This window comes from Haliotis rubra, unplaced genomic scaffold, assembly GCF_003918875.1.
Source record: "Haliotis rubra isolate DU_JTF1 unplaced genomic scaffold, ASM391887v1 Scf4, whole genome shotgun sequence".
Classification (NCBI taxonomy): Eukaryota; Metazoa; Mollusca; class Gastropoda; order Lepetellida; family Haliotidae; genus Haliotis; species Haliotis rubra.
In genome coordinates this window covers 5,109,391-5,123,522 of record NW_025767079.1, presented here as the reverse complement: position 1 = coordinate 5,123,522, position 14,132 = coordinate 5,109,391, and the positions used below count along the sequence as shown (strand labels likewise).

Sequence of the window (14,132 nt, the reverse complement as noted above, 5' to 3'; positions counted from 1 at the left end):
CGACTGGTAACAAAAGAAAATACCAGAACAACTTTTGGAAAGACTTCCGGCCGTATCCCCCCTTAAATTTCATTCTAGTCAACATAACACCTGAATATATATTCCTCATCTGATAAGGATGAGTTTCAACATGTTTCTTAAATGTATCTGAAATTACTGAAAGACATATCCGAATTCTAAAATTGTCACGGAAAGAAATACTTCCTCATCGTTATAATTTAGGGGGGATACGGGCGGAAGTCTTACCGAACTTTTGTTTTTTCTTAACTTTTTTTGGATGAACTACTTTTTCACTTGGTTTTATAAGCTGAAAGCCACATGATAGACAAATATTGTATTTTTGAGAGTTTACAGGCATTGATACGTTGATCACCACTTCTGTATTATACTATTTAGATGACTGAAGGGTTAATTACAAGCCATGAAACGGTGTGTATGTAATTAAGAACAGGTTGACCATAATATTCACTTACAGTCATATAGTTTTTAGCCTCATCAAGTCATTTTGTCAGATTAGTAAATAAAGAAAATATATAAATCAGTAATCACTGCAAGATATTTAATAAATGGATGGGCATACTCTCCACCTCCGCTAACCACAAGAAGTATGCCATTGCTGATTACTGACAAGCCATAAGACAATTGATTAGATCGATGGTCATGATGTTGATCACTGGATTGTCTGATCTTAACTTAATTATTTACAGACTGCTGCCATATAGTGGGAATACTGTGGAGTGCGGCGTTAAATAAAACTTCAGGTATTATCCACACAATGCACGATGCCAGTAACCATGGCAACTATCACCATCTTTGTGGTGTGCTTTGTCATGATAATGTACTCATTTATTTCACACCAAACTAAGACATAATATAACCTGAATATATCTGCCTGCATCAATCTGATACAAAAAAAATTCACTCAACTATCTCCCATCATCACAGGAGCGTAAACTGCCCCAACCTGTTGTGTGGAGCTACCTCCCTTAGCGGCCAGGATCCAAGTCATGGTTCACAAGAATCATTTGCCTTGTTCAGAAAGTAAGTGGGCCATAGAAATCCAATTTGTCCAAATGCACCATCAGCACGTCGCCGGAACTTATTCATAACTCCGAATCCTCATATGATTCATCATCAATGTTTAAAGTCCACAGCTTACAGAAACTGTGACGATTTTTAAAAACTACAACTCGATAGTGAATGTTTATTGAAGAATTGATCTAGACTAGTACGGTACAACCACGTACACAACGGTAACGTGTGTAATTCCATCAATATGTTCAATAGATACAGAGACCCTGGCACCACAAGTACATCACGTCAGGCTCGGTCCAATCAGGGGATATTATTATGATGGCATTGATTATATCAGTCCATTACTGGTAATTCACAACACATGCCAGATCTCATACTCCAATATGTATCAAAGATATCTAGTGATAACTGTCAGCATTCTAGAATGATTGGGCATTGATAACTAGTCAAGCTCAAAGTCTCTCTCTCTCTCTGGGCATCTCTCTCTCTAGTCTCTCTCTCTCTCTCTCTCTCTCTCTCTCTCTCTCTCTCTCTCATGTGTAATGATTATGTAACGAAAGGTCTCTGAATATATAGAATTTTCAAAGAATTTAGAAACAAAGAATTCCTTTTAAATTGAACAGGAGGTCCAGTGAGAAGGGAGATACCAGAACCTAAAAATGACGAAATATATATTTGCATCATAATAAAATTGCTTTATGATATAGGGTATGAAGGTCCGAGTTAAAACTGATCTTCAGTGACTCATGCTAATACAATGTTCTAAAGGCGAGTAAAGGGATCGGGTGGACTCACTGGCATGGTTGACACATGTCATCGGTTCCCAGTTGCGCAGATCGATGCTCATGGCGTTGATCACTGGATTGTCTGGTCCAGACTCGATTGTTTACAGACCGCCGCCATATAGCTGCAGTTTTGCTGAGTGTGGCGTAAAAGTAAACTCATTTAGGGCTTCAGCATTACAAAAAGGGCTTGGCAAAAGGGAAAATAACGCTGTTTAGAGACTTATTATGTGTGAGACCTATTTTTCGTTGTGACTTTGATGGAGTAATATTAAAAGTGTTTAAACTGTGCACTCACTCATAATCATTCATGATGTAAAATGTTGCCTTCTATGAAATCTATTTGCCTCCTATATTTAACTTGCCTTCTGAAATTTCTACAAGCTGGGCAAGTTGCAGCTACCCAATCAGTTTGTCTGTACAAAAACCTACCCTGTATATTACACCCATGTTGACAGTTAGCAGGCTCTTAAAAGATGACACCTTTGTCAGACAGTGAATAATACTGGCCTTGACATTGTAAGAGCCAATGGTTTGTGGTACTTTTCACAGGTGTTATGAAAATTTATCATCTGATGTGACAAGCTTTTCACCGAGCACATCTAAGGCAGAATCCTGATTGCCATAATGGCACTGGTATCTGAGAGATGTTGCTTTTAAGTACCCGACACTGCCGCTGGCTGTATGTTAACAGCATACCTCAAGCATGACATCTGACACGATAAGACAGCGGCACGGAGATGGTGGTTATGTTAAAATGCGACCTCTAATGAAACACTATGAGTATGGAGACCCACTCTAATCCATGCCATGAAGACCCTCTCTCACACCATGAAGACCCACCCTCATCAACACCACACAGACCCCACTCTAATCCACGCCATGAAGACCCTCTCTAATCCACGCCATGAAGACTCACTCTCATACCATGAAGACCCACCCTCATGGACACTACAAAGACCCACTCTCATTCACGCCATGAAGACCCACTCTAATCAATGCCATGAAGACTCACTCTCACACCATGAAGATCCATCCTCATCAACACCACATTCACGCCATGAAGACCCACTCTCACCCCTTCATCCACAACACGAAGACCCACACTCATCCACACCATGAAGACCCATTCTCATATACATATACACACTTAAAGACCAGGGACGTTTCTAGTCCTGACCTGTGACCAATACTGTATCAACTCAAGCGTTACGTGTGATGTACATTATGTACACTGATCTTAGCTTGATGGGCAAGAAAACATCTACGACGTACGCCTGACTGGTTTCCTGACGGGTGACAGGAGGTTATATACAGTATTTAACAGAGGGAATGGGGTAAAGGATCATGTCACAGTAGAGTAACTCAGGTACAGTAGGGGGTCTTTTCACGAAAACTTACTCTGGTCACGTTTTTAAACCCAAGTACCTTATTCCAATTTCAATTTTTTTGCAGAAAATTTGGTTATGAAACCATATCATTTATAAATTTTTGTACTATAACTTTATGAAACAGATAATGCAACTGCTCACAGTCTCCGAACCATTCTTTTCGCTCTGGCAAGCATTTGTTGTAAGGATTCAGCCCTGAATGACTTTTCTACAGGTTCAGTAAGGATCTTTTCTATTTTAATGCAGCTGCTCGTTTCCAACGAAAGTATTAAGCTATCATCCAACCCATACCATTCATGATCAATAATAGCAGATTCATAATGCACTCAAGCAAAATTGTGCACAACGCATGACAATCCAATGCACATTCCAGAACATTTCTAGATGTAAGTTTTCCAGAAGAGCTGAGCCTTATGTGAAGTGCCTTGACTGTGCAATAGTCTGTCGCAGTCCCTGGAACTAAGGGTGAAAGGGTATACCGCGGTATTAGTACAACCGCGGTATTTTGCCTTCGGTTCGGTATACCATAATGCAATCCCAAAAAAATCAGTATTTTCGGTTTTCGTACCGTCATTTTATTAACCTTTTAAAAACTTTTCTAAAACGTCTAGAAATCGAATCATTTTGTCAAAATCTGTACGTTTCTTTTCTTTTCTGCATTATGATCATATCTCATATACAGAACCGAAATGGACAGAACCGAAGGCCTTGTACCGCAATAATGCGTGTCGTACTGTGGTAAGAGCGTACCGTTTCACCCCTACCCTGAACCACCCCTATTTTCCCCAACTGCCTCCCTGCAATGCTTAAGCTCCAAAAGAAGCAAGTCAAGCTTTCCCCAACTCATTGGGGCTCCTTTTCAATTTAAATGGGTTCATTTGTTACTATCAGAATCATATATATTCAGGGACAACATATTCTAGCCTAGGGCAGGACAGGTTTTTGGAAGTCCAATGGTTGCTGGTTTCAAGCAACTGCTACTAAGTAATTGTTTCTCCTGATAACAATACAAGACAAGATTTTTATTAGATCAAAGACCAATACAGTTTAGATCAATTGAATATTTGCCTGAGCACATGGCAAGGTACGCATATAGACAACAATCATATTATTATTATTGCCCAAGAATGCGGAATATGTGTAATCGATTCACAAAAATTCAACTTTGTTTCTTTCATTTAAGATACTTCGCAGCTTTAACTACTTCAAAACTGTTTTCACATTTTAACAATTTGATTAACTTACTAATATTTCCAATAAAATATTACTTAAATGTTGTTTACGTATTTCTCGATATTTTGGACAAATCAAGAGTATGTGGTACTCATCTTTTATTTTGTTAGTACAAAAGGGACATATTAATCTATCAGCAAGATGACGAGTGAGATGAGTATTGAGAGTACTCGAAACATTGACCAACAGAACAGGCTTTGAGTTCAAACAGTGTTGGTTCCATGAAACTGCTGCTGCAAATCAGAGAGACTTTTCTCAACAGCGTCATGTCAGTATAGAACTTTCATACAAGGCTCACAATACAATGCATAGATTTACAACTCACAATACTTACAATACATCATATTACAAGTCAAAATGAAGTAAAAACGTGGCTCCTAAAAGAAATGTTCAAGAACTAGTTTTTGCAAATTCTCTACATTTCCTGGACTACACAGACTGTACCCATGTTGGGAATCAAACGGGCGTCTTTGGTGTGATGAGCTTGTTGATAGACTGCCTTACAAGGTTCTTTTGAAAGTTGTCCAAATGTTTTAATTTGTGTGATTTTGACACGACCCCTACCTGCTTCGCATCACCCTCACAATGTTTGTGTTCCAGAACATTTGTCAGTACCCTTGCTGATACTCCTAAATCTTTTGCTGCCCGCTTACGGAATTTATTAATGGCATAAAATGGTTTGCCCCTTTCGGCTTCAGCACGGAAAAAATCGTCCACTTTAATCATCAACTGTTTCACGTAAGCATTCAACTTCATTTTTCATCAGGCATGTGTATCCCGTGCACGACGAGATAGTGGCTGTTCCGTTTCTGCGGTTTCATCCCGTCGCGACAGATAACAACTTTTGAGTTTTCAATGATGATAGTTTCTTAAACAACTATTTTGGTGGAGTCTGGAAAATTTTCAAATATAAGAAAGCTGTTGGGTATTAGTAAATGATAAACATGTGTACTATTCATATTTATGTGGCAATTTTGTACAATGATAAAATTTGCAATTCATCGGTCTGTTTCTGACTCAAATGGACTGTACCCATCATTAAATACAATCTGGCAAACATGTCTTAAAGGAAGATGTCACATGAATGGATTTATCATACACCAGGGACCGAAGCCCACATTCTAATCTGTCTCACATTATTTTCCCTTCTGCCAAGTCATCGATGCATTGCCAAATCCGTAAATGAAGCAAGTCTAGATTTCTTGGAGAACTTGTTCCTAATCCTTTTCTCTGTGAAAAAAATATGTGAGGTGAAAGGGTGAAAGTCCCATCTCACTGAGGTTCCTTTTCAATTTAAAAGGGATTATTCATTTCTATCAAAATGATATATATCTGGAGTGAGTAAGTATGGTTTTACACTGCTGTTAGCAATATTCCAGCAATATGACGGCAGGGGACACCAGAAATAGGCTTCACACATTGTACCCATGTGGGGAATCGAACCCGGAGTGATGAGCGAATGTTTAACCACGAGGCCACACCATCGCCCCATATACTTTAGTATATATTTAGGGACTAATTGTTAGTCTACCCACTTTCCAGCTGTGCTGTTCAGACATTGTGAATACAATGATATTCCACCCATGACAAGATTGCTGGTCAATTACATACTGAAGCGAATGTCTCAGGAATGCAGTGTCTTACAAGGCAAGCAGGTCAACACCCTGATCCTTTACATCAGGGGTAGAAAACATTCAATGCATAACAAAAGCTTATTTTATCGTCCAAATTTCATGGTAACAAAGGCAACAACCACTTGTGGAAATTAATTTTAAATCCCTAAGCATGTTGACTTAGCAAAAATGTACAAAATGGCTAACAAGCTGGCCACTAAATATCCATGTAATCTGACACAGCTGGTGCTCATTACAATTTACGAACCTTACAGTAAACTTTCTTAATTTTCAGTTTAAACACGTGTCTTTCTGACGATAACATCATATCAAATTATGCAAAGAGTCATTTGCATGTGCATCAGTTACAGATAAATGCTTGACACAGTAAAGGACAAATGATTTTTATCTGAAAAGTACAAATATGGAATGATTTTAGAGACATTACTGTAATCGTCATTAATTTTCGCTTTTAGCGCCAAAACGATAGTGCGTCAATAATCATACCAAGTGAAATATTCATGGTCAAGTCATGACAAATACTCAAGTAGGAACAACATGCAATTTGTTTATTCTCTCAGATAACAACATCAAAACAATATACAAAGGAATAGAGGCATATATTACTAGTATACTAGTAATAGCGATCACAATCAGCAAATGTTTGTTATCAGTTTGTCAGTTAATTGATAGCTGATTACTCGTAATCACAAAATGAACGAAGCTCACTTACATCAGTCACGATGTTGACACAAGTATAATTCCACATCTCTCTGATTGTTTTAGTAAACACGATTCAATTATGGCGGCTAGCTTTGATCATTGCATGTCTATGGGTTGTGAAAACTTTGTGATGGACACCATCACTCAGGCGTTTGAAATGCGCGAAAAAAATACTGCGTTAATAGGTCTTTTGTGAACTTTCCGCAAAAATTGCACCCCGTGAAAATATATACGATTACAGTATCTGTCAAAAGATTGTGTACAGGGTTTCTCAAAATTACTGCAACTGAAAACTTAAATACTTGACTCTAAATTAGTCTTTTATTTTCCATGGTGCCTGTTTCTGTCAAAATATCCACTCTACCCTCGAGTTAGGACACATTATAATAATAATAGTCCATTTATCATGTGCATTGCTCCACTCACAATGCATGCTCGAAGCATGTGATTATTATTACCTCGGATAACCCAAGCTGCCTGTTAGGTGCTAGAGGGTTGTAGCCACATGCCTTAATCCCACCAGGTACCCATTTTCTGCTGGGTGAACAGAAGCAATTTAGAACTAACTCACTTGCCTAAGATGTGGCCACATGTATCAGATGTGCTTCGTTGTGGGGCAGGACTGAAGTCCTAAAAACTCTCAGGAATCAAGCTGCTGTACATGGGGACCCATTGAAGGACTCACTCGCTAGACTTTGAATACCATGACATTATAACTAAGCATGGGGTGATAGCAGTGGAACTGAATATAAAAATTTGCTGTTTTTACTGATGCATGCCATATGATCTGACATTGATTGAAGCTAAAGCCCGCCATATAGCTGGAATATTGCTGAGTGCGGTGTAAAACTAAACTCACTCACTGAAGCTAAAGCAGGAAGTTCTAAAGAAGGTACACTGAAACGAAATAGGTCAAGTCTCAGACGAGGATTGCACAAGTTTCAGATGTAGTTACACGAGTTAACGCAATCCTTTGATGAAGTCTAGTTGTGTATTTACCACGGCTGCTCCTACTGTATTTGCCATGTTCACTAGGTGGGGAACAATGTTTTGCTTCTAATTATAAGATTATTTGTCAAGGTCACTCTCAGAACAAACATGCTGCTGTCAATGGTTGGCAGCTGTCGGAAATGTTTGAACTTGTAGAAAGAAATTGACTAAACTTGACACTGAACTTGAAGGTATATTTTTTTTATTGTTATGATTTGTTTGTAACACTGCATTAGCAACTTTCCAGCTTAATATGACAATGGTCTGTAAATAATCCTGTCTGAACCATACAATCCAGTGATTGACATCATGAGCCGTGGGATACAATCCAGTGATCAACAGCATGATTATCAATCAATCCAACTGGGATACAATGACATGCATCTGACCATCCAATTTACATCGGTTAAAAATTGCCTCTCACACCTGTGAACATCCAGGTTAGAATTGGTCTTCAGCAACCGTGTTGTGAGAGACGACTTACGGGATCAGGTAGTCAGACTTGCCGACTTGGTTAATGAGTGTCCTCATGTCCTGAAAGCCACTAATGTAGATTGGTGCTCATGATATCAATCACTTGAAGTAAACTTGAAAAGACAAATGTTATTGTTTTCAGAAAAGGTGGTATTCTTAACAAATTTGAAAAATGGACGCACTGTATAAAGAAAGTAAGTATTGTTTCACACTACAAATATTTAGGATTGATTGTATCCTCCATCCCAGATAGTATTCAGATGTTGGCAATGTTGGCAAAACCATTACCAACGTTGGGCCAACGTCTGAATGCTATCTGGGATCTTCCGCTACCTGCAAGCATCTAAAGCCATGCAGTTGATTCCCTTATATAAGGTATATGAAGAAAATAAGTTTAGAGCTTTCCGAGATGTTTACAAAATCGTTGACAGACTAATAGCACCAATTCGTCTCTATGGTTCTGAAATACGGGGAGTTAAATACAATGATTCCACTGAAAAAATTAATGCTTTATATTTTAAAGAAGAAGAAGAAAAATATTTTATTACTGTGTCACATGCTAATAAGCAGTACATGATGACATGATTAAAACATTTACATAGCATTTGGCATTTTGGCTTATGAGAATCATATAAAATACAGTAAAACATTTAAATATATTTGAATCACACATGCAACATCATACCGATTTTAAACATCTCTTAGGTGTTGGTAAATATGCCTCTAACAAAGCTATTTTAGGAGAAACTGGCAGCACAAGTCTCTTTGTTTCATCACAGTTACGGGCTGTCAAATATTGGTTAAGCTATGTCGTATGAATTCAAAAAGATTTACCATTTTGTGCTTTAATATAACATGTTAAAAAGATTGGATGATAATGGGAAAGATTCTTGGGTGTCTGATAAAAGAACTATTCTGTTTTTTCCAATGCTTGGATATCTCAATGTTGGAAATGATAAGTTATTTACCTTTATCCTTAAGCCTGGAAGATTAAGTGACATATTTACACAAAACTGGCACTGTCAAATATCATCCTCAAGATTTCTGTGTCCTTATGCAAATATAAAATCATTACTTGTTCCTGAAAAATATGTATCTGAACTACAAGATAGAACTTTAAGAAGAGCTTTCTGTAAACTATGAAAATCATTATACAATTTTAATATGAATAATCTTAGAAAGAAAAATGTACATGATAAATATAATAGTTTACGCCTTTAGCGTAATGAAGGTTGTCGAGGATGAGTTTCAAGTACTTTTCATATTTGTAAACATTATCAATTTCTTAGAAACAGTTACCTCCCTATGATCTCAACTGTGTACAAAGATGAACAACAAATGAAAAACTTGTTAAACTCATGAAATGTCATTATCTGTTTCAATATTCCTTAAAACAATTTTTGAAATTAGACGTTAATATATTATATTTATATTTCCAAGTGACTGTACAATGTCAAAAAAAAACCCTCCACAACTGTACTATAGGTCATATGGCCTGAAATATTGAACAAACTTCTGTCTGTCTGTCTGATATCAGTCACTGCCTCACCAGGGACCCATTTCACAAAGCTATCGAACTGCTACGACTGTCGTAAGTCTATGTTACAGTGTAGGAGGTACGACAGTCGTAGCGCTACGATAGCGTTGTGAAACGAGGCCCTGGGTCCCGTTCCTCAAACCGATCATAGAGCTATGATGATCGTAACTCCCATACTTTAACATAGACTTACGACTGTCGTAGCGTTACGATCGCTTTGAGGAATGGGGAATGGGGCCCTGGTCCAGACTTGATTATTTACAGACAACCTAAGCTGGAATATTGCTGAGAGCAATGTTAACAAACAAACAAGCAAACAAAAGTGATATGTGTAACAGTTTCAAGGCTGCTGTGTTTTAGAACCTCATAAACTGGCCTTTATTTAAACCTCACGGAAACACAGTGTGTACAGTGACAATTAAATTACCACAATCACTCAATTAACACCCAGTCATTATTCAACACATCTGAGTTGATTGACAGCTGTCAGTTACTCCTACACAATTCATTAACGACATCAACACCTTGATCACTATACCACTTACTGCCAGTTGTGAAAGAGTTGTGACGAAGTGATTGTGAAACAACTGCTATTAGTATCATTATCTTCTCAGGTCAGTGTGAACATAGAGGTCAGGGGTCAATCATGGTTAACCATACCAATATTAATCAAATCATTTAGACATTCACCTTGATAACCATTTAACTCAACAGGTAATTGCTGCGTCAATTATTCAGTGACAGACCACAAACTCACGGTTCAAATGATTTGCCTATGATTAGCCTGTCAACACACACATCACCACCACTCGCAATGCCACAGACTGCTAATTGCTTCAACAAACGTTTGCAATATCTAATTAGGCCGAATGAAAAAAATGTTGTGGTTCTGATTACACCTCTATAAAATTTAGGGTAGGTAGGTAGGATTTTTTTTCAAAAATTATTCTTAGAAGTATAGTAGGAACTAATAACACATTTATCAATGTGCAATTGTATATTCAATCAAGCTTGCGGCCATCAAGTCAACTTTCTCTATCAGAATGACCGATATCCGTCGGTGCCGGGAAAACAAAAATGGTACCTGAAAGCTTATTTTATTCATACCGCTTTAAAAAAATAGGATCGGCACCAGAATTCAAGGGTTGGTCGGGTAATTGGAACCAGAACATTATTTTTTCAAGGCCTTATTAATGCATTACTGATTATTGATTGCTGTTTATCATTTCTTACCAGCATGTACACCCAACAAGCATTATTTACCTTTTCATACATGTTTCATTATTTAAAGTGCTACACAAATGCCATCACACAACATTTGTAATGAAATACCATTCCCATTCTGGATAACTAGATACTTCTTGTTGACCTTGAAGAGCCACCGAATGGGACTTGACGGACTGTGCCAAAAACCTTTAAATCTCCCTTCTCCACTCAACTCATCAGATGCTAGTGTTTTGTGCTTAATGTACTTTTTATAGAAATGGTTACTTCAGAAATTAATGTATAAAGCTCAGGCTTCAGATTTGTGGCTATAATCATAGATCCTAACTTTAATTCCATCCATCAATCATCTCATCACTGACACTAATAATCCTAAGTTACGCAATTTCTCAAAAGTTTGAAATGAAGATTTTACACACATCTGTGCAAAATTCCTGCAACACCATAGTGGGGACACAAGGCATTGGTTACAATTAGTGTTGGGTTCATTACCAACGATCGATCATCGAAAAAAAGTTAGCATCATTTTTCAGATTTTCCTATTCAGGTTGTTATTGCAGATAAGTATAAAGAAAAAAACTTGTGGTTCTCTATTGTTTTGTTTTTATTGTTTTACTTAGAAACTGCGCAAATTGCATTTGTGAATTTCACAACCAGTGTAAAATGATGCAACTTGCTATTTTAAAGTGATGACTATTACATCATGAAGTTCAGAACATAAAGTTCCCAGTGTCTTCAAGAAATATTCGGTCATGACTTTTCAGCAAGTGAAGTGAGTTTTCTAAGAATTAAACACGTTTTCAGGCCCTGACAACTTCTAAGATATGTTCCTTCGTCAAGTTCCAAAATCGTTTGTGTTCGATTATGAGAAAATGTGATTGATTACTTGGTCGATCGGTCACTTCGATTATTTCAATTAACTGGAACACCACTAGTTACAATTATACCCATGTTGGGAATGAAACCCAGGACTTTAGCCTGACTAGCCACTGCTTCAACCACAATGCCACCAACACCCCAGAAAGCTTTAATGATTAGTCAGAGCAATGCAGGTGTATGGTGTCAGTTGGAGCATGTTTAACTCATCATTGTACTTTATCATAGGCATGGGACCTTGACTGATGAAGACGCATTCCACTTGTAAACATCTTTTTTTCAGAAATATATAGTGACTAACTTAAATCCTTCTCTCTATACATGTGAACACGCCATAAGCATTAATCACTCCCTTTCAGACGCAGCCTTTCACAGTTTCAGCCCAAGCTCTCCGACCTCAAACAGTGATCATACAGGCATGATAATCTCGGCAACGGCTACCAAGTTGTCAACAGCTGACTGAGTATGTAGGTTAGACTTAATTGAATCAAATACCATGAATACAGTTTCATGCAAAATGAGCATAAAGTATGAAACTAATAATAAACAATGAAACATACATGGATGTGCAACAGATATACACAATTATAACTTATGCAGGATTTTAAACAGACTTGCTTAAAGAGAGATAATCAGTCCATGGTGAATGTCATTAAAATTGTTACTTTGGAATTACACCATGGGGGGTACAAAGTTTGAGGTCCTGAATATATCCCGGTTATATCTTTTGGAGACTAAAAATATATTATGCCTCAAGCATGCATAGTAATACAGGCTGCATATATGAATAATGTATGTATCTATATTTTTAAGGTACACATTCCAATGCATGTTAAATAGAGATTTCAAACTCAGTCCTGGAAATATCAAAGATTGAATAAAACAGTAAAGTGGTAAAGAGTGAGTAAGTTTGGCTTAATTCTTGTTCAGATATGATCTTTTGGTCAGAACATGTGGCATATATCTGTAGTTTTCATGACATCATGATGATGCAATTATGATAACATGCATGAAACAAAACCTAAAAGTAAAAGTTAACACCATAGAATCTAAATTACTGTCGAACACAAATTCAATGATTCCGGTCCCGGATGTCATGCTCCCCCAACTGCTTTAGCTCAGCATGTTGACCAAACACAAAGAGTTTTTTCAGTTTTTTTCAAACATGATAATCTGTATCCCATCATATATCATTTAATAATATATTGTCATGCCGCAAGAGGTTCTTACCACATGCCCTAATGTAAACATATTATATTTCAGGGTCCCTAGATTTACATCTGGTTGCTGATGGACGTCATTATTTCTAACACCACACATGTATTTTGTAATAACACATAGATCAGTACGAGTAGATATCATAACACTATTAACAGGTGAGAGTTATCTCCATTGTCCATGTTCTCAACTCCCAAGTTTTGCCATACATAAATATAACGGAATTGTTACAGAAGTGTACATTATCATACTGCAATACATAGTGTCAATATTTATCTGATCTGTCATATACCTATTTATATATATGTCTTGATCTGAAGAATATGCAGGCAAAATAAAAACTTGACAGAAAACCTAAGGCTGTTTATACGTGGAAATAAATATCAACACTGTTGCTAAAGTATTAATACTTACCCATCGCCTGGAATGTCACGTAGTTGTAATCCCATTTTAGCCAACTCCGTGGCAAAACTTGGAAAATTTTCATCATCAGCAAGATATGATTCTATTTTTCTCTCCTTCTTGTACGCTTCTCTCACAGCCCTTTCTTCCCTTTTTTTGGCTGAGATAACATCGTGTTCCGTCGTTTGTTTTTGCTTTTTCGTCATGCTGTAGTTGTAAGTGTGTCCTCCTCTAATACGACCGGGCATGTTAGGGCAACCTGAATGATGGTGGATGACCCCAGATCTGAATCACTCTTTCGTTGACACTCTATTCATACACAAATGATATGCCTCCGACTTCCATAAATACTCCATCGCTGAACCTGGAAAACAAGTTATTGTGAAAATGAGGACACATGACAGCGGACACCGGCCATATAAATCAGAATACTTGAAATCACGAACTGTTTAGTCTGCACAACATGTCAAACTAAACATAAATCATTTGGAAAGGTGTCATCGCGAGCTTCAGAGAATCTTGTCAATAAACAAACAGGGCACACCTGAGTGACTGCATTTTGTTGATCTTACCTGGGAGATTGACGGAAGTGAAAGTGACGCAGGCGGAAGCGGAAGCTGTAGTGACTGACATG

The 14,132-nt window shown here is 37.5% G+C and overlaps 1 protein-coding gene across 2 annotated transcripts in view; it reads right to left on the bottom strand.

Moving 5' to 3' along the window:
• The window catches only part of LOC124287279 (OTU domain-containing protein 3-like), a 34,751-nt gene extending 20,653 nt beyond the window's left edge, over positions 1 to 14,098 (bottom strand). The window contains exons 1-2 of one of the 2 annotated variants that reach the window (XM_046723779.1): positions 14,071 to 14,098; positions 13,511 to 13,862 (exon numbers count right to left, since the gene is read on the bottom strand). In XM_046723779.1, the coding sequence (XP_046579735.1) occupies positions 13,511 to 13,746 (236 nt within the window). In that variant the 5' untranslated portion in view covers positions 13,747 to 13,862; positions 14,071 to 14,098. Of the gene's footprint in view, positions 1 to 13,510; positions 13,863 to 14,042 lie in introns of both variants that reach the window. The other variant, XM_046723778.1, reaches the window with a different exon arrangement.
• Positions 14,099 to 14,132: the final 34 nt, after the last annotated feature.